The 27,524-nt window shown below is 46.7% G+C and overlaps 1 protein-coding gene across 1 annotated transcript; it reads right to left on the bottom strand.

Moving 5' to 3' along the window:
- Positions 1–15,135: 15,135 nt before the first annotated feature.
- On the bottom strand, positions 15,136–26,330 carry LOC149337099 (myeloid leukemia factor 2-like). The gene is made up of 4 exons (XM_089554326.1): positions 26,118–26,330; positions 24,781–24,891; positions 21,704–21,825; positions 15,136–15,268 (listed from the first exon to the last, which is right to left on the bottom strand). The coding sequence occupies exons 1-4, from the start codon at positions 26,328–26,330 to the stop codon at positions 15,136–15,138; spliced, it is 579 nt and encodes a 192-aa protein (XP_089410452.1).
- Between the last annotated feature and the right edge of the window lie 1,194 nt (positions 26,331–27,524).

Below are 27,524 nucleotides of genomic sequence, written 5' to 3'. Positions count from 1 at the left end.
ATTTTTCATCAGCACGCACGAACTAGAGTGCGGCCTGCAGTCCTCTCGGTATACCTCGTTCTCATGCAACGCTCGCCTGAGATATGAGACCGGATACGTCAGATCAGCGTTCTGCGCTTCTTGGGAAACACCGGCTATTTGTATGTCGGATACAATGGAAACTGCCCCGGAACCGCCGCCAGCCTCGGCAGCTTGGGCTTCATTCCTTCCCTGTTACCTTTCTCTATGAAATGTAGTGAGCTCATAACAGCCATGGAACGCTGCAGCAAATGGATGCCCTTGTCACTGCCATGGCGCGAAATGTTGCGCAGCCACACATTCCTAACGTTTTCGTTGGATGGCATATCATGGTGACAAGTTCCGGGGTAACACAAAACAAATTCACGGTAACAAATTAAATTTAAGCGACATTCTCAGAAAGGCCGCCGAAGATATCGCAGAAACGTCGCTTAAATGACTACGGGGGGAACATACAACGGAGAACCTGTTCCAGGGACGTTATTTCGGTCTTTATTACAAAATAGGACAGCACACCACTAGTGCGGCTCTTCGCACGTGTGGTGCGTAGCAGCACGCAGCAGCAGCACAGATTACCGCCACAGACGCGATAAAACATTTAGAATACCTTTTTCGCGTTCATACGTGCATATAGAAGAAATAGGCGTAGACTGAATGCTAACAGATGTTCACTATAGTTGGATGTAACTCTAGAAATGGATTTTCCCCGACAAATGAACCCCTTCCAGCCAACGGCGTCGCCGTTCCAGCCAATCCCCTTTCATTATATAGCCACTTTCTCCATTTATTTATTTTATTTATTTACATATACTGCAGCCCCGATGGGGCTATTGCAGGAGTGGGGGGAAGAAAAAAAAGGCAGAGAGGGACAACATATTCAGAAGTGAACACCATTAAAATACAGAACAGAAATGGAACAGACTAATCACACATTTGCAACAACATTGAAAAATAGGTTTGGTTCCAGGGAGCGTATATCACCGGGTAAAGAATTCCATCGTTCGATAACACGAGGAAAAAAACTAAATTTGTACATATCAGTGCGCGCGTGAATGGGTGTTACATTCAAAGGGTGGTAGCTCCTTGTAGATGAAGATGCTGAAAAATGCAAATACTCAGACAGTGAAGCAAAGCGGGATGAATTAACAATACCATGAAAATATTTTAAACACTCATTGTCGCGGCGGGTACAAAGGAGGGAAAGGCCTATGGCAGGAAGAGTGGATGAAGGTGAAAAATGTCTGTCATACCGTCGGCAAATAAACCGTACTGCTTTCCTTTGGACGGATTCCAGCTTACTGATATCGGACTGTTTATGAAGATTCCAGATTATTGACCCATACTCCAAAAGTGGACGAATTAAAGCTTTGTATGTTACCAGTTTAGTTTCTTGTGGGGCAACACTTAGTGTACGTTTTAGATAACCGAGCCTCCGCATTGCATTATTGGATATTGTGTTAATATGAGGGTTATGAGAATCAGGCTTATGAGAATCAGGCGACGCCATCGGCTGGAAGGGGTTCATTTGTCGGGGAAAAGACACTTCGTTATTGAGTTGTATCCGACTATAGTTGCAGCATTTCTTTAAAGGGCGTAATTTTCGCGAGGATCATCGCGAAAAAATGCACCGTCTAGTTTTGTGATTGTCACGGTTCGATGTTGGCAGGCAGGCTTTTTAAGGGTAATATTCTTGACCTGACATGTCGCCCAAGATTCTGTCGCTTTCTTTTAATTTTGCATGCGCCTTCATATATGACGCAACTCTCCTTTCCGTAAAAATTTGAGAACCCAGCGATGAGCCCGAAACACGTGTGAGCTTTTGTCGGCTTCGGTTAACATAATTTTCTGCGCTGCCTTTCCAAGCGATGCGAGTTTACAAAGAAAATTAATGTTCAGCTCTAAAGTACGCTGCGGATTGCAAAAATTTATCTTGAAAAGTCACCAGCTGTCAGTATGTTTTCTTTTTGCCCTGCTAACGCGTGTTCCACAACTGTGTGGCGCCATGCGCAGTGATTCACCCGGCTTGGTAGCGCTTTAGGAAGACTGCAAACCGTCACGTTCACTCCGTGAAGTTTAGTGCTCACGGAAAGCAAGACGTTTGCAGTACTTAATTAGGCATGAAAACCTCCCCAACTCACCTTCTTTCGACACGTGTTCAAAGGGAAATTACGCAAGGGGAATTGGCATGCACGCCCAGAGCTTCCAAACTGAGCACCGCGCCCGCCTCCCCAGAGCTTCCCAGGGAGTCACACATCTTCTATTGTCCGCTCCGCTGTTCGGCAGGCCGCTCATACGGGAGACCGAGCGGCCATGTTTCTGACCTCTAAATGTGACCTACTACTGGCCTGCTTAATCAAAATCCACGAGCATGGAATGTGTGATTGGAGATAATAATAGGCCAATGCGGGTGACGTGAGGCGGGGAGCGGGACCTTGACGAAGACGGCTCTGGTCAACCAGCGGCAAGCAGCAGAACAAAACCAGCCGCAAAATCAAACGGAAGCTTGCTGACCAGCGCAGGGGTTCCCACGTTTGACCTGTCGCTGAAGCGAGCTCACGGCCATTGCGAAGTATAGGGTCGTTATTCGCTACAACTGCGAATCGTCAACGCATTTCTTTTATCCACTTGTGGAATACGCGATTAGCACGGGAGCTGCATTTGCCGCGCAAACTCTCTTTCCGCTGGTTTTCGGAGCGCATATAATAAGGCGTTGGAATGCAGAGACAGCGTGCAACATAAACCGAGTTTCTTGCTTCCTGCAGAAGCGCCGTTCAGTTAATCATGATTACTTCTTTGGCAGCTGTAGGTATAGCCCCAGGGTTTCACGCAGTAGTCAGCATATGAGTCCGTTCTCGGCTTAGTGCGACTTAACCAGCGCCTTGGTAGTGCCTAGACTGCAAAAAAAAAATTGCAGTATCCGTCTCTATTCAGTCTGCAGTGAATAGCAGTCAGTAATAAGATTGTACAGTCAGTATGGTACCGACTTTTCCCTGCCCCCATGGTACGTTTTCATCTTTAGGCCTCCTGTTGTAAAGGCTCTTACGTACAATAACCGCAGAGCGCCTTCTTGCGCTGTCGTAGTGGCGGTTGCAGTCCCGTAGAAGCAGGCGCATGGTGAGGCAACAGCGGCAACCGCGGCGCGGTCAATTCCCCTGCTCAGTCTACGGACATCGTATATTTTCCGCACGCTATTTTTACACGCCTGGGAAGCTTTCCCAACAACGCTGTCACTGCCAAAATTGCACCATCCTGGGCTTCAATTCACGGTGCCTCTGCAGTTCTCGCTCCGAGGTGGTCAGAATATAGCAACCGTAGTGGGTGAAAATGAACAAAATTCTTCTAACTTCGGTTTACGAACATGAGCCAATGACACTTCCTGTCTTGATACCCTCAGAATGGAGGTTTGTTTCTTCAAGTCACCCTATTCGGTCAGCCTTAAAAGCACTGCCAAATGGACACAGATCATTCGAGCCAAGTCTCAGCAATGCGCCGACTCCTGAGCCAAAAGAATATACCGCCTTTGTCAAAAGTAACCAGGCTGCATGGTTTGCTTCTAGCTCGTACAGTGGAGCCCTTACTGCTTCCCTGAAGCTGAAATGGTCGTTAAAGGTAAGGACTGGGGGTATTCTTACCTTCCAACGCATTTTGATCTTCAGGAAAGCCACAAGGGCTCCACTATACAAGCTAGAAGCAAACCATGCAGCCTGGCTACTTGACAGACAGTACTTGCTGGTCACAGAGACGTCTCAATACACTGCACCGAACTTCACATCCGGCTGTCAGTAATCCTGAAGGCCAGGTAAGCGGCCGCTTTCTCTCTTTCTCCCTCAAACAAAGAAAAATTATGAGGCTGGTGCAGAGGTGAGAGGAAGGGGGTAGCGGATGGGAGAGGCGGTGTTGTGAAGACGGTAGCTGTGACCGTAGCGAGGGGACCGTATCGCGCGCCCAGCGTTACGAAAGGCAGCGCACGCCAGCTGACCCAAATGTGTCTCGGTATTCACGACGGCGCTGCCGCCGCGCGGGTTCTGTCTGTGGATCTGTGTCTTTTTTTTCTCTCTATCTGGCTTTGCGCGTTCACCTTTTGGCGGGGACCTCTTCGTGCCGCAGCTCGACCTTCAGACAGGGGCGCGGCGCTACGAACACCGTTATGCGCGAGACCAATCGTGGCAGATTTTCACGCCATCTTCTCTGTCGTCGAGGGCCTTCTTTAACGATTGATCCTGCTCCACGCAAATGCGTCGCATTGCGCGGGTATAAGGCCCCGCGATTGCAAACTAAATGGCTGTATGTTCTCATAGCGGATCGAAAATGAAATGTGTCAAGTAGGAAAATCCGCTTGAAGGGAAAATGTCATTCCTTTTAGCGTAGACGCGAGAAGACTTGGTTTAACGAAATGGCAAACTGATCGACCCAATAAGAAGTACACTTTACGAGGCAGCGGCGTACGAAGGTTAGATGCGTGATGCGTCCGCAATGCCGACGGTGCTGACCGAGTGTGTACGCAATGCTATGTGCAGGAACACGGCTTAATTGCTTCTTCTAATTTAGATGAGGTCTATTAATTATAGTTTTAATAATGGAAATCCCACTGAGAGAAATCTTTTTCTTTATTGAAATGTACATAAAAAGAGATCTTGGCCTAATTATGGCACCGGTTACTCCTGTGCACATAACTAATGAAAAACACTGGAAGTGGCGACATAAAGCTCAACAAAGTATAGCGACAACACACACAGTCCACAAGAGAAATAATACAGTGGACACACCAAAAATCTCTATTGGTAAGATGTTTACGAGCTACCCCTTCTATCGCCCTCTTTGAAAAATAAAGAATGTGCAGAGTTGAAAAAGTGAACCCCCCTTGAAAACGAACATTTCCGCAGCCATAACCTTTCTAATTTCGAAAGAAAGAGGATGGAAACTGTTGAGCTGCAATAGAGAGCAGCACAGTTGTTTCGGAGAATAAGAGACAACTTCTGCTCACTTCCAATGAGAGTGAGGCCGGGAGGAACTGGTAAGACGGAAAATAGAGCAGCAGAGTTTTTTCGGAGAACAAGCGACAGCTTCCGCTAACTTTCGAGGAAAATGAGGCCGGGAATGCAAGCGAGGCACACCTTCAGTTTTTCCTTTGTTGAAAGACGCAATTTGCTGCCGCTTGTTTTCAGTCTTTAACCCACATTGACCTTCCGTGCGAAAGCACTATTCCGATGGGTAAACCCCGAACAAAACCTTGGGATGTTTGTATGCTTGCGGTGTTTGTGAGTTGAAGCAAATAAAAGAAAATTGGAGGGTACAGATAAGCTCTGCCTTAAGGATAAGGCGCGATAGCTTAATGGGTTAATTACCATAAATGCAGAATGTCATTCTCTACTTTATATTCATACCGCGTGTTCCGTATTTATCTGTCCCTGTTAAGAAAAATTCCGCTGCGCAACCTAGTGAACTATATGGGCTCAAAACGCCTACTGCAAGGTACCCTATGATGGTCTTCGTCTTTCGAAAAGTAATGTAACATTTAAAATTGCCTGCATTTTCAGGAATCGGCGAAAAACTGCATTCAGCTGCGGCGGAGCTTTTCGTCCAGGCGAGCAAGGAAGCCAGTGTGACAGACTGCGCCATCTGGCGAGCGGTGTTAATTTCAAGAAGCAGACGACACGCACATCCGAAGAAACCGCGCGAGGTGCGCATTCCCGCCCCAAGCCATGACATCGGTTGCCTCACCGCTCGCTATATGGCGCAGCCTGTCAAAGTGGCTTTTTTGCTCGCCTGGACAAAAAGTTCTGCCGCAGCCGAATGCAGTTTTTCGCCGATTCCTGAAAATGCAGGCAAGTTTAGAAGTTAAATTACATATCGAAAGGCGAAGACTATCATAAGCTACCTTGTAGACAGCGTTTGAGCCCGTATTGTCCAGTAGTTTGCGTAGGAGAATTTTTTCTAACACGGACAGATAAATGCGGAACAGGCGGTAGATTTCTGGGAGCGCTCATATCCCTCCTGGCGCAGTGGCGCAGGTATAAAGCGATGCGCCACCGCCTCGCGATTGCAGGCGCTCCAGGCTGTGGGTCTTGTGCTTTCCCAGGTTGCTCTTCCCGAACAACCAAATCATTAATTTAACTACCGCGGTGGGCAGTTTGCTCACTATCCGGTGGGCAGGTTGTGACGACTCCGCAATGTCACGTGGCTTATGAGTCTCACCTTCCTCCTAGGTTGCTCTCTGTGCACCACCCGCCAGAGCCACAGTTTATCTCTGTTCCAGGCTGAGATTGACTTTTTTAATGCCGCTGCCCGTTGATTAGATGGAAGATAAACGGAAGTGTGATGCCCTTGCCTACCCGCGCATGCGCTCGCGATTTGATGGCTCTGACACAACCCTTGTTTTTGTTTTTTTTGTCATCTTTTCTGTCACGACCCTTCGGCTTTATAAAAGGTGTGGCTTTCGACGAATAAATTCAGTTGACAGCGCTTGTGTGTGTGCTTCGTCTCTCTTGTCCGCGTCTTTGTTTGCGCTATAACATTTCTTCAAAAAAAAAAAAAAGTTCCAGAGCCATACGTGTGATTTTTCGCTCCCAACGCCGACATTGTTGACACCAGATTTTCTGGCCAATGGAGCCTTTAAAACTAAATCAAATCAAATAAATCAAAATCAAATCAAAAATAATAATAAAATGTTGACTTTCTTCATATGAATGTCATAACGATATCCTCAATTCCCTACCTTTGTTTGCGAGTAGGAGGGCAGATGTACGCTTCATATGCTGGTTTAAATTATACCACACAACTTGGACGTGAGGCAGCGCTTTCGAATCTGCTTGGGATGTAGCACAGAAATGCTAGTCGCAACATCAATCAACCACCAAACAGGAGGCGAACTGTCGACCAACAAATGCATTGCATCACAAGATCATTGGTGGAAGGAAAGCGATATTATCGCATTATCACACGTAATCAACGATTAAGTGGCCCACTGATTTCTTTTCAGTCATTTCGTGCTTTGCAGCGCTGGCAGAAAGCAGACAGATAAGACAGAATAAGCGGAGTTCTTCTGCCAATGAAAATGGCACATACCCACTCGGGGGGATTGGCCAAGGTACGGTGGTGGATGCCGAGGTGGTATATGTGCGGGGAAAAAAAAACTAAGTAGATTAATAGAATGATTGAAATTACAAAATATATATGAATTGTTAAAATTTTTGAATAAATAAATAAATTAGATATACTAGGAATAAAATGAAATACGCTTTTTGGACATGCGGTGGAATTTTATATGGAGTTAGCAGGGTAAGCGACCAGTTGCAATGATGTAATCATGAAGGTAGTCGCAAATAGTGCTAAATGAGAATCCCGTGGCGCTCGCACCAAACGAGAGCAGAACTGGTAGAGACAAAGGGAGTCCTAACCTCGAAAGAGGGACTTCCAAATATTGTTTTCTCTTGAAATGCGAGCTGAAAAGCGCAGTTGTGTCCCCTTCTTCGTCTTCACCTTCGTATGCCAGCACTGCGCACCATGAAAATGCAAAGCGCTGCTACTGCAAGAAGGCTTTGAGTTATCCAGTAAATGTCTTTCTTTAGGCATGTTTTGTTTCCAGTCGCCGAGGTGTTTCGTGACCTACGTGAATGGCACGAATCTTCGTAGCCCGAGAATTCATTCTCTTAAAACGCTGCTTACGTTCCATCAATAAATGCGCTCGTGCAGACACAGTAAACTTTGTTGAAACACAGAAGAGAGAATGAGGGAAATTTCGGTTGTGATTTTTGCCAGAAAGGGCGAAAAAAAATGCTACGTTGTCAGAATGCAGTAGGGTTGGCTAACGGATGTACCAGCATGCTGCTAATAGAAATGTTCATTTATCTCACTTCTGCACAGCGATATAAGATTGACTTAGTTTAGGGGTGTTAAACGTCCCAAAGCGACTCAGGCTGTGTGTGAGAGACGCTGTAGTGAAGGACTCCGGAAATTTTCACCACCTGGGGTTCTTTAACGTGCACTGACGTCGCACAGTACACGGGCCTCTACAATTTCGCCTCCATCGAAATTCGACCACCGCGGTCGGGATCGAACCCACATCTTTCGGGTCAGCAGCCGAGCGCCATAAGCACTGAGCCATAACCAACAGCTGCGTATGAGTAAAGATTGTTTTCATTTGAAAATTGTGTAGGGCAAAAAAGGTGTCGGCGGCTGGAGACCACAAAAAAAGTCGGCGGCTGGAGACCACACTTGTGGAGGTAAAAGTTAAATTTTTGTTCTTTCATCTCCACAAGTGCGGTCTCCAGACGCTTTGTGATAGTAGAGCTATAAGCTTCGTTTCAGGAGCACGTGGTCCGGAGACTTTTGTACCCGACTGTACGCCTTCGCGTTCTCCTAAGCCTACCTGTCTTTAGGGCCGTGTCTTTCCAGACAGTTAACAGGCGATATTCGTCTTACACCCCTCAAGGCGTTGCAAGTTCTGCGAGCGTTAAGCGCACCTTAGTTTTTTGCCTTCTTGCAAGTTGTTGACTGTTTCTGTGTTTTCCAAATGAAGCGTAGTTCCAAGGCAGCTCTGGCTCGAACTCGTCGAATGCAACCTAGGTAAACAAACCGCACTCATTGTCCAGTGTCGCGTTTATCGTTCGCAATACGCACCCGTCGGCTGCATCCTTCCAGTCGAACGCTGGGTATCAGTTCCGTGTCGCACATTGCTCTTCGGCGAAGAACGTCCGTATCAGAACGAATTCCACTAAGCGAACATACGTCTATCTCCGGCCTCGAAAACCGGCGTCCGCGTTATCTCATCGTGCGTACTCCGACGCTGCGAAGAGCTAGCGAGTTGAAAGAAAAAGATTACCAGGGGCATCAAGCTTATGTTCTAGCACTGAAATAACTTCGAATAAGCCGAAAGAAACTCCGATCTGCCCACACAAACAAAGACTCAAGTGTTTGCTTGCGCGTTGTCTTCGTCTGAAATTGGTCGCGGACTTGTCACTGTGCGCCGTTGTCCGCCCGCATCTGCTCGCTGAATGGTGGGCGCGGAAACAATAGCGTCCTGGCATCGTGTTTCGACAGCCTGGCCTTTGCGGAAGCAGCTGCTAGGCAACAGCTGTTATGAAAGCAGTGGATAGGAATCGAAGCTTCCGGCATTATTTTCACTGCGGGCTTTTAACCTGCAAGCTCAGTTACGCATATGCAGTCGGCGGTGCGTAAAGGCGCCAGTATACGTAAAACGCCGCCTTTGACGCAGACAGAAAAACAACTCTTAGACAATCCTGGGTGGATCGTTCTAATGCGTTAGCATGTTCTGTTCTTATGTGTTTATTTGCATTTTACAACACAATGTATCGCTTCTTTTGACCCCAGACACCCTGATTGCGTTTTTTCTTGTGGTTCGTTATATCCGATGTCAACTCACGAACGCTCGTTATACCTGAGGTGGTGTAGTTACATCGATCGTGCGCGCGCGAGGAAGTTGAAAAACCTCGAGCGCGTGCCAAATAGAACGCGGGAGGCGCCTCGCTGGGACAGCAGCCGTCACGCTACGCTGTGGGACTGCCAACTCATTGAACTCACTTCTCTTTCTTCCAAGGCCGAGCTCATTCTTTAATACACGTGGTTCCGCCATATCTCGCACCTCTGTTTGAAAGATAAAGAGATAAAAAATGTTTCCAAACTGCTTCTCAGAAGGCTAAATACGTGAGCCATTTCGTCAACACCTCCTGAAAGTCAACGGATCCTGAACCCATTAAAATGACGTCGTCGATGCGTTTTAGCGGTCCGCGATACTGTGATGAGAAAGTCACGGAATTTATACTAACTCATAGGATAAAACATGGGCCGCTAGCCAGAACTCCCTAATTTTTTATGTCGAGTATTACCGGCATAAACTTGAAAAGTCTTACGAAGACATGGGAAACACACCAAGCTAAGCAGTCGGTAGTGCAATTTCTTTCGCAGCAAGTACCAAAGGCTTCACTCTGGTTCTATTTATTTAAATGGAATAGGGTGTTACCGTACTGTAACAGTACGGTAACAGAAGGCACTAGCCGCAGTCCCATCACGAAAATTTTAAGCATCAAGAGATGTTGTCTGGCTAATGGGCTTGATGCTTATAATGCCATGAAAGGTTATGCGCAAAAAAAAGACGACACGAAGGCAGAAGAAACCACAGGACGAGCGCAAACTAGTTAGGTTGCGCTTGTCCTGTCGTTTCTTTTGTCTTCGTGTCGTCTTTTTTTGCGCATAACCTTTTATGGCATTACATATATTTAGCAGTCCACCACAACCCCTCTTCAAGCTGGAAGTGCTTTCTGAGGCACCACGTAAGTGTCAGGGGCAAAAGTTCGAGCTGTCTTGCGAAGTTGAACAAGGCTGTGAAATTTTGATTTTAGCTCTCTGCAGACCGGAAATGTTTGCTGGGTGTACAGTCAGGGACAAAAGTCTCCGGACCACGTGTTCCTCTAACGAAGCCGATAGCTCTGCTATTAGTCGGCGGCTGGAGACCACACTTGTGGAGGTAAAAGTTAAATTTTTGTTCTTTCATCTCCACAAGTGCGGTCTCCAGCCGCTTTGTGATAGTAGAGCTATAAGCTTCGTTTCAGGAGCACGTGGTCCGGAGACTTTCGTCCCCGACTGTACGCCTTCGCGTTCTCCTAAGCCTACCTGTCTTTAGGGCCGTGTCTTTCCAGACAGTTAATAGGCGATATTCGTCTTACACCCCTCAAGGCGTTGCAAGTTCTGCGAGCGTTAAGCGCACCTTAGCTTGCAGTTTCCTGAAACTAGAGAAAGAACTGCAATGTGCTGGGAGAACAACGCTGAAGCTCTGCCAAGGGGGAATCTGAGCTCTATGCTCGAGGTCGGCTTGGAGCTACCCTTGTTGGCATGGAGGAGGGGCCTTCATTGCTGCGTGGTGTGGAGTCGTACAGTTTCGAGAGGGTTTCTTGCGCTAATGACTGCTGCGACCGGGAAAAGCAGGCTTAGCGTTGAAGGTCCCCTACCACTGCGTGTTCTGGAAGTCCAGTGACTACTCTGAGCACTTAGTTGTGCAGGGTTCGAATATTTCGAAGTTGAGCTTTCGTAATATTGAATGCCAGAGCCCCATAAGTTAATCAGAAGGTAACAATTACTTGTACAAGGGTTATGTCTACATTGGAACCGCCCCATCTGGTGCGCCAGGAGATATGACGAATCAGATGAAGGAGCTCACGCCCCGTCAGGGCTACTTGTTGTAACCATGGGGCTCAGAAGAGGATTTCGACGTTAGCAGGCAACCCCCCCCCCCCCCCCCCCCCCGCCCCCGGCCAAAAAACAAAAGTGAGGCTTATTTGGGCAGTGTTATCACTGCCGTGGAAAACAGGGTATTGAATTCTCTTCAGGTGATGGGCGCATGCCTGTACTAGGAAGGAGTTTTGCGGTGCATTCATGAGATTTTTATAGGATGGCATGCTTTTCTTCACCACTATATCTTCTTATCGTCCGTACGGCGATGTCATCGGCATAAAAAGTGAAATTGACGCCGTCAGCTTCTTCGAGGCGTCTCGCCAGGGACGCCATCATGTCCCTGTTGAACAGTATGGGAAATGGTTGCACCTTGAGGTCTGTGTTATCGTTGCAAATTTTGAGTTCTAAGCCAGGTGCTTGATCTCGAACGTCCGTCTTTCCAGAAAGGTCTTGGTGAACTTGAGTGGATGCATTGTCAGGTTTTCGTCTACTCCTCCTGCTTCTATGAAGGATTCGTGAATGACTCTGTCAAGGGCCTTCGATTGGCCGCGATTGAGATTGACCGCGGAAGTGGCATCGGGACTATTGACCCGTCCTACTTAGATGATGTTAATTGACTGCCTTTAATGACACAGGCTGTCATGGGTGGTGAGACCGTAGCGAAGCCCAGTGTGTGGAGGGTACTATGTTCTCGCAAGGGCCGTGCGCTTGAGGAGTTTGAAAACGTTGACGTCATTCAGATCGGCCTAAAGTGGTCAAGGTGATTTGGAGTCTTACCAGGCTTCGTAATGGGTCATACAATGGAAAGAACGAGTAAAACAGGGCCAAGAGAACGGGACGGAAGGCGCACATAAGCACTGACCTGTTCCCGTTCTCTTTGCGCAATTCTACTCTCTCGCTTCAAATGAACCAACTAGCCCTCCAGAGCATTCTACTTCATACAGTGGAATGCATTCATTCACCTGGGATCTATTCTGTCATCCGTGGCTACTTAAGAATACCCGAGAGTTGTTGCATACTCGTGTCGTCCATGTTTCATATAGAATTCTACATAACTCCGTCTTTGTCAGGTGCGCTGCGGGTGTTAACATTTTGCAGTTTTGTGTCACTCGTCGGGGGATACCTTGGTTTGGGAACCCTCCAGAAGGTGGAGGGCGAGTTTCTCTCAAGCTTAAAGTCAAAACAGCGTGCGCTTAAAGCGTCTGTACAAAAGAAATTCAGAACACTCTGCTGGCTACATAATTCGAGTTATTTTGACGCAGCTTGAAAGCCATTACGCTGTGGCATTAAATACACTGTTGCGGCCTGGTGCGGAGGCTTCTTTGCAGCTTCACTTCCTGCTCGTCGGTCCGTCCTGTCCCGGCTTCCATCCGCAAGATGCGAGAGAGACACTGCCTAGAATTTGAACATGCAGCAACTGAGATGCATAGTACCGTGGAAATGTTATTAAATTTGCAGGGTTGGAATGTTCACAGAGATTTCTTTGGTGCTAATCAAGCTGCGGCAGTACTGCACGCACTTTTGGCACTTTTTTTTAAACGATATTTATTGCTTGAGTGCATAAATGGGGTATGCAATGACCGGAGAAAGAAAAAAAAGAATTTCTAAATGAAACAAAAAAGCTCGGATGATCTATTCAAGTCGAGGATTGAGTGATGATGCGGTCTTTGCGTCCAAAAAATATATTATAAAGGATTAGTAGGCGAGAGACCCGCTGCCGCCAGGTGCCGGATTCTCGTCGGCTTCACCGCCGGGCGAACCCACAGCGGGTGGTGGATATCTGCCTCATTTTCCGTGATTTGCAGACTGGACACCCGGAGCGGGGGTATAAGCCTCCAAATTGAGGCCACGTCGGAGTGACGGCGCGAGTTAGGGCAACCCCGACCCAGATCCTCCGAAGCGCAACCTCCTTTGCACGGGTAAGACCACGGGGGAGGGTTACCGCAGACGGAGGGATTAGAGCGCTTGTGCAGCGCCGGCGGTGTTCCTTTCTGGTAGAAAACAGGTTGACATCGTCCAGATTTAGGAGCCAAGGCAATGTCGTGGTCGGTGTTGCTTGTAGTGTCGCACAGTCTGTACGGTTTTGAGAGCTGCATATTCTGTGACCCTTCCACCCGCGCAAAATACTTTCACCTGCACAATGCAGTACTATTCCCCTGAGTGACATGCGATTCATTTAAATGAAGTCAATCAAATTTATTTTCAGCATTTTTATCCTTGTGGCGACACTGTGCCATACCATAAAAAGGTTTTATGTAATTGTCGCAACGACAAGTACAGTTCTAAGAGCACAAGTAAGAATGAGTACAGGTTGAAAATCGAACGCGCGCCACTTCCTGAACTTACACCATTATGCGCAAACAGTTCTATAAGTTCTAAGTTCTGTTTTCCAATATTACTAGAGAAAGAAACCGCCATGTCTCACTGCATTACTCGAGAAAATAAATACGTGGCAAAGTTCTTTCGACTGTTCGTGTTCGTGGTGCTCTTCTTCCGCAATGTCCATTAAATTGAGCAGTGGTTGGACGAAAGTAGCAAACTCTCGAATCTCGTTGACTACTGAGGAGTGAAGAAATGCGTCAATGTTTTTTACAAGGAATCGAATGGGTGGTGTTTTGAATTCGCTTAAAAAGGATATTTATTAAGCAACACCACATCTTCACTGAAAACCATCGTTTGCACAAGAAGCAATGCACTAAACGAATACACGGCGTCAAAAAGTATGAGTTTAAGCTTAAGAAAGCAAGTTAAAGCTGGCACGTCATAGTTACGGGGTCCTGGAGCAATTTTTCAAACATGCAAACCTGAAAAACCTAGACATCACTTTTTTTTTCTCTAAAATAGTGCACGAACGATCAGTATAATCTGTTGAATTTTCTGAGCAGTAGAAAGTTGTTAAACAACATAAATAAAATATGCAAGCCGCCGCAGCGGCTCAGTGGTTATGGCGCTCGATTGCATACCCTAAAGACGTGGATTCGATCCCGGCCGCGGCGGTCGAATTACGATGAAGGCGAAATTCTAGAGGCCCGTGTACCTTGCGATGTCAGGGCCCGTTAATGAACCCGTGGTGATCGAAATTTCCGGAGCCCTTGACTACGACGTCCCTCATAGCCTGTCTCGTTTTGGGACGTTAAACCGCATAAATCAAACCAAAGCAGAAATTAAGTACGCACCTTAATAGTACAGTTAATTCCCATATGTGCGGAATTGGTTATTATCTACATTCAGAGATCACTGGGAGTACTCATACGACTCCTGGCGCAGTGGCGCGGCGATAAGAAATGAGATTTGCTGCCCCGAGACTTATGAGGCCTAGGTTGCTCTTCCCGAGCAACCCACATCGCTAGAGAGACGAAGAAGGCAGACAGTGGCATTATCAGTGAGTGGGGGTCTTAATGCTAGAACACCAAAAGTTTAACGGCATTGAACAAACTTCGAAGATGAGGTGGTTTAATGTTTTCTTAGAGTGCATGTAAGAACTTGGAAGAAGCTGCTACTTTTTCAAGACAAACCCGCATCTCGTAAAGTCTGTTGATTTTTTTTTCATACGCTAAAAATCGAGTAGCAAACATTAGCAGAAAGCATGCGTTGGTTGGAAGAATTTACTTTAAAGCAAGGCAGCCAGCCTGCCGCTACCTCTGGGGTCCCAGGAGAGCAGCTGTTTACACAAATCAAATCAATCTCGTCGTCTCCGGGCACTGACGACGCACAGAATGAGCCACGGAGAGATGCTGCTCAGCATTTGAATTCATTTTCGGCGCAACAGAGTCCGCAGTCCAATTTAAAACTACAGGAGCTTTTCCAAGCTAAAGGTCGGTGTCACCGGTGCCAGGCAAGAGGCCTCGGTACGGGTGGTGACCACGGCACTTCCCTCTTGCGGAGATTGCACACCACCCGTGGTGACGGGCCCATGAACTGGCTGGGAGATCACCTGTGGGCCATGCGGTTCTTCCACTCGGTGTCGAAGCCTCCCAGTTCCTCGTAGGGAATGTTCACCAGCTGCTCGCGTTTCATTTCCTCTCCCGTGAACTCATTCCGACTCTTTTCGCTCAGGTGGGACCTGCGGGAAAAAAGATGAGGCATCAAAGTTATGTAGCCATGAGCCAAACCAGGGATTTGCGGCCATAACACAAGGGTGCTGTGATAGGCGTATAATGTCTCGACATTGTGCTTTTTGCAGTGAAGCATTTAGTAGCCCACTTAAGGCGTCAGAGATGTCGTTGTCGGCGTAGAAGTTCCCGTGACCATTGTTTGATCACGCGACCATGACGATCCCATAACGTGACCGGTAAAATGGCGTCACGCGACAGCTCATGAGTGTGAACTCACTGTCACATTACCGGCCATGTAAGGTGAGCGGGGACGTCAACGGAATCAAGGAGCCGTTCGTAGCGCGCTACCCACAAGTTTTCGCGGATTCGGTTGATTACTTCGCGAATAGCGGCATTTTACCGGTGACGTCACCGACAGCGGGGAGCCGTCCGAGCGCGCTCAGAGAAGGTATTCATGGGGTTCGATTCACTGTATCACGAAATGCTACATAACAGGTTAAACCATGGTTGGTAAAAAAAAAAAAATCGAGGAGACATTTAATCACCGCCTGAAGGAAAGGACGCGATAGCATTAATGAGTTAATACCCATGTATGCTGAATTGGTTATTCTCAACTTCACATATGTCCTTTGGGAGTCTTCATACCGCTCCTTCCGCAATGGTGCAGTGGTTAGGGGATGCGCCACTTACCCACGATGGCAGGTGTGCCAACGTGGGTAAGTGGTACCCAGTTTATTTTGCGCCGTCATTAAAACCTGCCCACCGAATTGTGAGCAAACTGCCCACCGTGGCAAGTGACAGTTAAATTAATCGTTGGACGCTCGGAAGAGCAACCTCGACCACACAAGCCCCACCGGTGGCAGCGTCTGCCAACGAAAGGTAGTGGCATATATCTTAACTGCTGCACCACTCCGCCAGGAGTGGTATGAGGACTCTTAGAGATCCAAGAATGTAAAATTGAAAATGACCAGTTCCGCAAATGTGGGCATTAGCACGTTAACGGGTATAGCGTCATACGCCTAAGGCGGAGCTTAAATGCCCCCTCCAATTTTTTTAAAACCACGAAACGCCTTTCCAACAGGTGATATCCGCCAAAAAGCTGCCAAGTCATCCACGTGATACATGCCCTTTGCTTATTGTGCTTTATTTTTTTTAGTGGGCTAGCATTGGATACCTCTCTGGCGAAAAAGTCGTCCTGTGTGCGGCTGAACTCTTAGGGTGGCAGGCTGCCCCCAACTCGGTGGTTAGGTTGGCGCCCGGGTCGCCACCCTGGCGGCACGTGGGCAAGGGAAAAGGAGGAGAAATTGGCGGGGACACGTAAGTTCCGCCTTAAAGGGTATGACGCTATAGCATTATGGGTCAATGACCATATACGCGGAATCGGACATTCTCGACTTCACATGCAAGACAGACAGATTCCTGGGAGTCCTAATACCACTACTGGCGCAGTGGTGCAGCGGTTAAGCGATACGCCACTGCCCTGCGATGGCAGGTGCTGCCGCTGGTGGGGCTTGTGCGGACCAAGTTGCTCTTCCCGAACAACCTGCCACGAACAATGATCGATTTAACTGCCACCTGCAAGGGTGTCAGTACGCTCACAATGCGGTGGGTAGGTTGTCATGACAGGACATGGTCACTTGACCTAGGTGTTGTTGCTCCGGGGATTTTTCGCTCACAAGACTGACGCCGATGCCGCCGCCAGATTTTCTGCAGAACAGGAGCCTTAACGCCACCGCGCTAGAAGGGTCTTTGGCCAAACCGTTTCTTCAACGGGTCGTTGAATCGTTCCGTCAACCAGCAACTTATGCGCCTTGCATTTTAAAGTCGAATTGTGGTCCCCCTGTTTTAACTAACACTTTCAATGTCGGTAGGCTGGCATAACCGTCCAGTGAATCCCAAACGTCTTTTGCAGCTTTTGCCAGGATTCAAGACCTTAAATCGCAACAAGTACAGAGATGGTGAAAACAGTTATCAGGGAGATCAGTTATAAGGGCCTGCACCTAGTCTAGATGGATACTGCGGCATTCTAGTAGAAGCTGTTCGGATTTTTCTACACATTTACCACACATCGCGCATGTGTCAGCGTCTTGGTTAAATTTGTTTTAGTAGATTTGCGTATACTGACACTCTGATTTAAGTACAAAGAATACAGCACTGCCCCTTGAGTTATCATAGAACTTCTCATTACTGATCTGCCTTTTGCAGTTTCTACCTTTCTAGAATTTCCATTTGTACAGCTTGCTTGTTTCCCAATGAATTAATCCGTTTCTTAATTTCGTCGCTTTCGGGTGCCGCATTGTTTCGGTGCGAGCCAGTATCGGAAACAATGACAGTTGGAACACTACAATATACGGGGGATATTTTTTACATTTGCAGACTTCCATTTTAAAAATTATGATAGATAAGTTTGTGCCCTATGTGCACATGGTTTGTACAAGGAGGTGAACATCACGTATCTGATAGAGCATTATGATTAAACAATTAACTGGAACGAGGTGCTCAACTTTTTTATTTTAAGGGGCAATACCATATCGCGAAATTGAAGACCCTCATTATCAAAGGTAAGTTGGCTTGTTAAGTTGTTAAGTTGGCTTTCCCGCACTGCATATTTAAAAACGACGTATCTCGATTTTTTTATGCATTAAATACACAAGCCATTTGTGTAGTTCACGACGTAGAAGAATTTAACATGACTTAGGCGACTACACCACGCGCAGCGGCGCCATTTTATAGATGTGTAAGGCGAAAAGCCCACTCAGCGATTTGTCAAACCCACAATATTTGCGTTTGATATTTGGACCTACATTTACAATTAAGAAATTTTTAAAAATAGGTTCACCTTCGATCCTGGTAGCCTTGTATTACGCAGTATAATACTTCCCCATAATAAAAGAGGTGATTGATTAATTGCAGTTAATTAATCGTATCGTCTTTATGCTCTGCAACGGACATAATGTCCACCTTGCTGTTCAGTCATAGATAAATGTTTGCGGGATCGGTATTTGCGGAAAAAATTTATTGCGCTGTGCTCACGCGCAACATGGCAATGAAATGCATAGAAACACGAGGAGACATGCGTTTTCTTCTGCCAGAATAATAACATCTCGCTGGCTACCGAGGCAACATAGATATAATTTTTTTTTTCAACCAGTCTGCATCACGCAAACTTTTGTACTTTACTGCACAATCCAGCTGCATAGATTGCACCGACGTACCTTTCACAGGTTTCAGAATAAAATCTGCTGATGTTAAAAAAGTCGCTTCATATATGCGCATGTCTTAGAACGGGCTATGCATTAGCGTATCTTTTGATGGTATTTTTGTTGTTTGAAATTTCCAGAGGCTCATGTGATCATTACAAGGATTAATTGTTTCTCAATAAAGAATCGGTTCGAAGGTAAAAGCGGTTAGCACACGTTTACCTACACTTTTCTGTCAGTGTAGCGCTTTACCCATGGATTATCAAATACTGCCGATTGCATTGCGCAGCAGTACTTCTGTGTTGCAGGTATGACTGTCTGGCCTACCCTCTTAACCTAAGTGGTAGCGAAGCTATACTGAAACGTCGTTTCTTTATGCTTCGTAACTATTTGGAATTCGGCTTCAGGGGCACCTGCCGTCAACGGCGAAAAGATTCGTCGCCTGGCCAACTGATACTATTAGTTGTGTCTTATAGTAATTCACAGGATGCAACCATTATCTACATACAATCGTCAAAAAGAGAAAAGATTCGATTATGCTCAAATATCGGCAGTATTAGTCTTTTCGTGCCCAGAATGTAGAAGCGGCCAACATCCCGTGTTTAACTTATATCAGATCGTTCTTTCAGAAGCTATAAGAGTACGACAAAGCGGTGAATGAGGTAGATTATACATCATGACGACATTATGTACAGTCTTTGTCAAATGTAACCAGGCTGCATGGCTTGCTTCTGATTTGTATAGTAGAGCCTTTACGGCTTTCTCTAAGGTCGAAAAGTTTTTTGAAGGTAAGGACAGGGGTTCTCCTTGCCATGCGGAGATTTAGAGCTTGAGGGCTGGCATAATAGTTGAAATATACGACTGAGAATTAAAACCATGCAGCCTGGTTACTTTTGACAAAGACTGTACGTACCTGACGGAGGCCGACTATTAAACGAAAAATAAAAAAAAACTTAAGTTAGCAAGTTTTTTTTTCATGGGGCAGCATAATATTTCAAAATTTAAGGCAGTTCACATAAGAAGTGAGTTATTTGTTAATGTAGTTAGAAATATCGAACGTCAAAAATACGCATTTGAAAGCTCGTTGAGATGGCTTTCTCGCGTTGCACATTCATAAAAAGGCGTATTTCGCATTTGTAATGCAGCGAATACAAACGCTGTGTGTGCATCTCGTGGCATAGATGATGTTGGTAATTTTCGCAACAATACCACGCGCAGCGAGAGTTTTACACGTGAGCAATGCGGGAAACACGACTAAACTTCATTTCAAATGCGGATTTTTGGAGTTCGATATTTAGAAGTACAGTGCCGACTAAGAAAATATTAAAACCGGACTTCCCACCTATGTGCAAGGGCTTGAATCTCGGAATATGAACTTTCCTTCTAAAACAAAAATAAAACAACTTGTTTTGTTAAACTTAGGTTAGTATTTCATTATAAAGCTCTGTCACACACATAATGACAGCCATGCTGCAGAATCCACCTGCGCAAACTGCATTTTCGTATCTGTTATGGCTTTTCAGAGGAATATCTGTAATGAATAATTTCAAATATATATATATATATATATATATATATATATATATATATATATATATATATATATATATATATATATATATATATATATATATATAATTTGAAATTATTCATTACAGATAATATATACGTATTTAGAGCCTTCTCAAGAGAAGTGAACAAATACCAATGTGAGGCAGCAACACACGATCTTTTCACTGCTATTCACCGCATAAGTACCAAAGGTTCTTAGACGATTGGATTGGGAAGATATGAAGGTGAAATCTAATGAACAAACCATACTGATTTGCAGCTTACTGTAAAAGTTGGCCTGCGAACTGTGGAAGATTCATGACCTCAACGCTCAAAATGGAACGTTGGGACTAATAGGTGATACGAAGGAAAATTAGTAGTCTTCAACAGTCAGAAATAAAACAGCTTATGATAGGCAGTGACGCATTGGAACTGGTAAAGCCATACATCGACTTAGGGCAGGTAGTGACCGCAGATCTCGACCATGATAGTGCAAAAGTTAGGAGAATAAGAGTTGGGTGCTGTTCGCAGGCAGGCAGGGCTTGCCGGGATTCCTCAACGGCCTTACTACAGCTGCCGTCTCGCGACCTCAAGTGCCGTGTTTTGTGCTGGAAACTTAGCGCTTATGAATAAGGAGACTAAAGTCGAATGAACATAACACCATCGCACAATGAAAATAGTAAAGACGAGCCGCAGGCAATGTTTGAACGAGTGAGCGACTTTCATAGCCGGCAGCAATAAATTTCGTAAAGAATTTTTATTCCATTGCCAAGGACTTAGCAAACGAAGTAGTCTCTTCAAGAATTGCAGTAAAGCATTCCTCTAGGAGTCCTGCCTGGCGGACGGCGAGATACGCTTTTGAACATCCGCGCAAACACCGTTTATTCTCGTTTGTAGCCACAAAAAATAAGAAGCTTGTTTTATGAAAGCGGTCTGTATGAAAGCGAAATTGTCAAAATTGTGAATTGGTCTCTTCCGTGCGTACTCTGTACTGGTAAGGCAATCTTGGGCTACAGAAATCCTATTTCAAAGGCTTGTATTTTTTCACATCAGGAACATGGATACATATTTTGATAAATGTGGTGGACCTGAGCGAGGACATGCTCTGTCCGTACTAGAACGCCACCTGTTTTACCCGAGGCACCTAAGGCTATAAGCTGTTCTCCGTGGCGAAAGTTGCAAAGCCAAAGCGCCGGTAAACCCACCGCGAACTTGCTGTGTAACACAGAGGCCGTGAGTGGTTCACAAGGGATGTGGAAACAGAAATACCTTGAAATCAATGTCGTTATTTATTTACGGAAATATTAAGAAAGCTTATCATAAAAGTTGTATTTTGTATTTCATGAAGAAATTGATTGATTGCTTGAAGTCTTTATTTTGAGACGAAGGCACAAGGACACTGCAGTGGAAGGGGGGAAAACATAAAATAATAGTGAACAACGCTGTTTTGACGCCGTGGTTTTGGAAGCCCATTCATCCCATACTCGAAATCCAACCTGAAACCTGGCTGCCTAACTGGTCGCAATGGCCTTGCTTGCCTCATAACAGCTAGATCGCATTGTTCCATACGACAGCGCTGATGACGCTGTCACTTGTGCGCTCAAAATTCTTATTGATTGCAGCCCGCTGGGGAATTTGTTTCTGGGGGCCTGCCTCATAGTACGACCAAGAAGGCAGGCGGACATCACTCACCTGTCTCCGATGTGGCGTCCCACGCTGAGCTGTCGAACACCAGTGCGGCTGTCCTCGTAGGTGGCGACGGTCTCGACAGCACCGTTGCCTGCCTGCCGTGAAAAAGCTGTGGCCCGGACTATCTGCAGGTTAACGGCACAGGAGCGAATTATACCATTTGGAATGCAGCCGTCGGCCGAGTTCTTGCGTCTTACCAATTACTAAGCTCCCAATTAAAATCCAAGCATGATTTACGTGCAGTTCCCGCAGGCTGAAAGACACTGCTGCCGCATGTGAGCAGCCGTTAGCAATTTGTGACAATCTGCAACTTTCTATTGCCGGCTATAAACGTAGCTTAATACTCTGAACAGTTGTAAATGTCGTAGGTACAGTGATAACAGTGTGGAATCCTGTTGTTGCGCCTATCGGAGTTCGATATTCTTAACAGGGCTACTGTGAGCAGTATCACAACGGACATGTCCTATAGATACGGTGTCGTACAGTGTATAGTTCATGTGGAAAAAAATTTACTTGCACTAAAATAAAATGCATTTTACTGGGTCGTTGAAAGGAAGCGAAGGAACCGATTGCTGCTGGGATATAGCGCCGTGTGCGTATAGTGCAGAGCGACAGTTGCTGTCCACTGCATCGCGACTCTATAGAGGAGGGTCTAACAAGGCAGTGTTAGCTTGTTGACCACAGCGGTTGCTAGCTCTTAAGGGCCATAAGCCTTTGACGTGGCTCGTGCAGCTTACTGTCTTCTCAGTGCGTCTTTGACTCTACGCTATGATTTCTTGCGTACGAACGCTCCGGCTTCCTCTTCATGTTGTGTATCCCGCGTCTTTGTGCCCTAGTGTCTCCATTCATGGCGATAAGTGAGGAAATGGGGTTCTCCAGTGAATAACTTCCATCCTTCCTTCGCCTTGCCACGTGACCACTATGGGTTATGAGCGGCGCTAATTCACAGGATACTCGTTATAGAGCGCAGCTGTCGCTTTGTGCTAGCTTGAGCCGGCTTAAGGCTTCTTTTGCACTTTGCGAAGCTTTTCCTTCGAATGCGATATAAAGGTAACCTCTAATAGATGTCGAGGCGACGAACGAAATGGTGTTTTCTATAACAATGTACAACTCTGTGCTAGAATTTCCTTCACAAATTCCAAATGCGCATGCGTAAGGGGTTACTGATTCAACCTGGCAACATACGTAACAATGGAAAAGGTCAGCTTAAGTGCTGTGCGTATGACAATGGAATTTGTGTCATACACATGGTTTTTTGAAGACGTTTTCTAATGCCCGCACCGTTCCTTTTATCATAACCCTTGCATCATCGCAACGCAAAAGATGCCGAGTTTAGGTGCTCAAAAACGACAGCGCATTTTCTGTCAAATTTTCATCCACCAGCGGCCCCTTACAGCGACTTCTTCACACGCCCTTCAAACAGCTACATGCGATGTGTTCCTCAGAGCTTCCAACAGAGCTTATATCTCACAGCATAATTCGAATCTACGACTCAAGTTACATAAGACACCTCGTATACAATATGCTGAGCGAGACAAATCCTCCGCTTAAGGTAAGCACAGTCAAAATTTTTTAAACTCACCTTTAGTCGGTGGTGGACATCACGGGCAAATTTAAAGGCAACCTATTCTTCGGACACTTTGAAAGGTCCATTGATAACGGCAGAACTTTAAACGCACGATCCTTTGTCTCCTAACCATTCGGGACAGTTTCAAGGCGGAGGTTACACTTGTTTCTGAGGAAATAATTTTCAAAGTTTCCCTTCCACGAGCCGTCTAGCGACCTCAAGTGCGTTGTTGTGTGTGGGCAACCTAGCGTTTATGAATAAGGAGACTGGAGACGAGTGAACATAGCCCCATAACACAATGAAAATAATTAAGACGAACCGCACATTACGTTTAAACGAGTGAGCGACTTTCGTAGACGGCAGCAATAAAAAATTTGTTAAAGAATTTTCATTCCATTGCCAAGGACTTAGTCAACGAAGTAGTCGCTTCAAGAAGTGCTGATGGTAAGCCAGTAAAGCGTTCCTCTAGGAGTCTTGCCTGGGGGGCGGCGAGATACTCTCTTGAATATCCGCGCAAACACTGTATATTTTCGTTTCTAGCCACAAGAAACAAGAAGCTCGTTATATGAAAGCGGAATGTATGAAAGCGAAACTGTCTAAACTGTGGATTGGCCCCTTTCTACAGTGTGCAAAAAGTCCTAATTGCAGGCAGCTTATGTCTAATTCTCCCGTCTAGTCGTAACTAGTAAACGTACTGGAGCAGTTGCCAAACTGATAAATCTGGTGCATGCAGATCTTAAAGTTCGGAATTTATGAAGCACCCTCGGAAAGCAGCCGTTTGACTACTACTTTTAACTGGACTGCTTAAGACAGCCCGTGCAAATAAGTCACAGCCCAGTGAGGTTGTATAGGGGCAAAACTTAAGCAACTGAAATGCGTTCTATGGCTGTCCTATGATCTTCACTCCAAATTCTATGACCTTCACATCGAACGCAAAGAAACCACACCTTTTGCTCGTTATGACGAGGAATAAACTAGCGCCACCTATAATTAGAAGAGAAATGCGAGAGGTAAGAGCAATGGCCTCTGAGATCGGACATAAAAGAGGGATTTCCTAAACCTGACTTCCCTGACTTTCCTAAAGTTCTGTCGCCCAATATTGCACATCATGCATGAATATCACAAACGCGGCGATTAGAATGGATCGCGGGGCGGCACTGAAGCCTTCATCCTTCGTAGTATGATAGCGGTAGGAAGCTGTGGGGCGTCGGAGTGCGTACTGTTATTGAAACAGTGAGCGAAGAAAACGCCGCGCATTATTCGAAGTTCGTCCCAGTTATCCTAAAAATATAGAAAAACGAGAATATACTCGATATGGTTCGAATAATTTTCACTCGGACGACTTGATTCTTTAAGTGAATCGAATAGGTGGATACTCGATTTGAAGTTTGATCATTTTGAGCGTCCAAGCAGCCCCTAGAAATAAAAAGCTGCTTTCGGCGTGCGGGGGTGAAGTGTGGGAAGGAAAAACCATCAGATTGGTGAGGGTTATGTCGCAGAAGAGAGTACCCACCTCGGGGTGTGCTTCACTTGTGATGCTTCTCTGCTGCACCACGGATTGAGTGGAGCTGCCCTTGTGCGTCACGCTAGTCATCACGGTCTTGGCGCTGCACGAATTCTCCACCTGCGCGGTCGATAAAATACCATTCACACATGAGCTATTGCAGCCACCGTGGGGCTCCCCTGTGGTTCCAGCTTTTGCATTTGGCCCACAAAGGTAACTGAAACATTGCTTTTTATTGAAGTATGCTAGCCGTTGTTTGTTTTTCTATGGCTTCATCCCTTTTGTACACTCAGAACTGAGGCAGATAAGGAAACGGTGAAGAAATTTGGCAGTGGCTGCTGTGCGGGTAGTCGACAGAATAGCTGTCGGGTTGGGTTGAGGGGAATATTGGCTGAGTGGCTCGCTGTAGTCGCGTGACGTGCACAGCCCCCACCCCTCCTCTCCTTCGCGAAGCAATTTTTTTTTGTTATGAATGGAAAAAGAAAAAAACAAATATTTGTTCCCCCTGGGAGCCTGTCCCCTTTAGGTAGCCTCCTTAGATTCCAGCGGCTCCGTTTCATTGGTTGTGTGCCGTGATGTGACCGGAACCAGCCAATGGGGTCAAACTGCCGGCAGAGTTCTATGCTGGCTATTTTGCGGGTGGGCGGCACAGTAGTCCCGTCCAAAAAGTTCAAAAGTAATTCCCTTGGCCACAGCCATTTTTCAATACAACTCTGTCTATGTGTGGAGTGCGTACTTAAGCGGGTTAGCTCGTTCTAATGCGCGAATTTGCCAAGGCGTCGACTCAGTGAACCGACCTCCCCTTAGCGCACGCTAGAGACCGAAATTGAGTGCGCACGCTGCTGGCTAAAGTTTAGCGCAGGCTGCGCTAGTGGCCACAGTAGAAAGGGGCAGTCCACTGAGGGCTGTAAATAATTATTTTTAGGCGTTGCCCCGGGTACGGCACATTTTTCAGCGGTTTCAGAAGCCTAGTCAGTGACAGCCCAGTAGACTGACAACGAAGGCGCTTTTAAATTTATACCTTCTACCCACCGCGGGGGCTCAGTGGTTAAGCGCTCGGCTGCTATAAGCCGGAGAACGCGGGTTGGAACCCGACCGCGGCGGCCGCTTTTCAATGGAGGCGGAACACAAAAGGCGTCCGCGTGCTGTTCGATGCAAGCGCACGTAAAAGATGCCCAGGTGGTCGAAATTATTCCAGAGCCCTCCACTACAGCGCCTCTTTCTTCCTTCTTTCGTTCCCTGCTTTATCGCTTCCTTACGGTGCGGTTCGGGTGCCCACCGAGATACGAGATACAGTTACTGCCCCATTTCCTTCCCTGAAAGCCAATTTTCAATTCAGTTCATACCGTCTTGGTGCGGACAGTGAACGTGCAGTCGCTGGCGACTGTAGCCCGCACCTTGCTCTTGATGGTGATGGACTGGCGCATGCGGTGGTCGCCGCCGTGGCAGACCGTGATGCTCGGCTGCAGGTCATCGGTCAGCGGGTGACTGGAGGCACTGCTGGGAGGCGACTGTGCGCGCCTGGCCATGCGCAAATCTTTGGACGGAGCGCCGCTCATCGCTGTGAAATTTGGGCGCCTCGTAGCCCTAAGGCCAGGCCAGCAGCTCGCGATGGCGGCGGGACACCAGCTCACTGATAAGCAGGCGCCATGATGATGATGACTGGTGGCGCGTTACGTTGCCACCTGCTGGCGCAGTTTCAAAGCATGAGTGAGGAAGAGGAAGAAATTCTAATTCGGGGAAGTTGTTGTTCACCTTCTAGAATGGTATGCGCCATTCTAGAAGGTGAACAACAACAACAACAGCAAATGCATCCTGGCCAATCCCCCGCAGTGGGTATGTGCCATTAAGCCTGAGGACATCATCATCATCATCATCATCATCAAAAGTGAACGGGAGGCGACGCTGTCCAGCTCACACTCTCAAGGCCAGCTTTGGCTGGTGAACCGGACAAGGGCGGCGCAAAAGCCGTTGGGCTCCTGGAATTGGGGCCCACCCAAATATCCTCGATTTATACTCTACATTAAGTGTTTTAACGCGACAGAGTTAAGGGCTGCGTTACCCAGAAAACTTGTCGTCAGCGTTGTGCGCGTAAAATCACTAAAATGACTCCGACAGGCGGTGCCCAGAGAGCAACCTAGGAGGCAGGTGGGGCCACCTAGATCACGTGACATTGCGGCGTCGTCACAACCTGCCCACTGTGCAGGTGGCAGTTAAAGTAATGATTTGTCGCTCGGGAAGAACAACCTGGGCCACACAAGGCACAATGCTAGGAGCGCCTGCCATCGCAGGGAGTGGCGCATCGCTTAACCGCTGCACCACTGCGCCAGGATGGGCATGACGACTTCCAGGGATCTACGAATGCAAAGTAGAGAATGACCTCCTGCATATATGGGGATTAAAGGGACACTGAGGAGAGCACTATTAATATATTTTTTATAGCAAAATCCGATAGTTCGGCATGTCATGGCTTTGTTGCCACTTGGCCGGCAGCGAAAAATGCATTTATTTCTAAGAAATTTGGATTCGAAGTTGAAAAGGTTTTTCCCGCCGCTGTGGTTCAAACTTGGGATCCGGCTATGACGACAGAGGACTAAGTGACGTGAAACATGACGTGACATGACGTGATGCAGACTCCGTGATTTCTGGCGGCCAGCAGTGCGGCCTAGCAGCAGCCGAAAAGAAAGCTACCGCCGGCCGCACGTTGAAGGCATCTATCGGCTATTGCGGCCGTCGCTACAGTCGCTTCGCTT

This window comes from Amblyomma mixtum, chromosome 7 (genome assembly GCF_055824585.1).
Source record: "Amblyomma mixtum isolate Tamu chromosome 7, ASM5582458v1, whole genome shotgun sequence".
NCBI classification, from domain to species: Eukaryota; Metazoa; Arthropoda; class Arachnida; order Ixodida; family Ixodidae; genus Amblyomma; species Amblyomma mixtum.
The sequence above is the reverse complement of the archived record's forward strand: the minus strand, read 5'-3'. Positions and strand labels throughout refer to the sequence as shown.

Bases quoted from the DNA above. Each gene is read 5' to 3' on its own strand.
- LOC149337099 (XM_089554326.1), bottom strand. From the start codon at position 26,330: ATGAGCGGCGCTCCGTCCAAAGATTTGCGCATGGCCAGGCGCGCACAG. The intron at 24,892-26,117 runs GTATGAACTGAA...TCGACCGCGCAG, and splicing joins TCACTGTCCGCACCAAGACG to GTGGAGAATTCGTGCAGCGC. The intron at 15,269-21,703 runs GTGAGTGATGTC...TTTTTCCCGCAG, and splicing joins GGACGCCACATCGGAGACAG to GTCCCACCTGAGCGAAAAGA.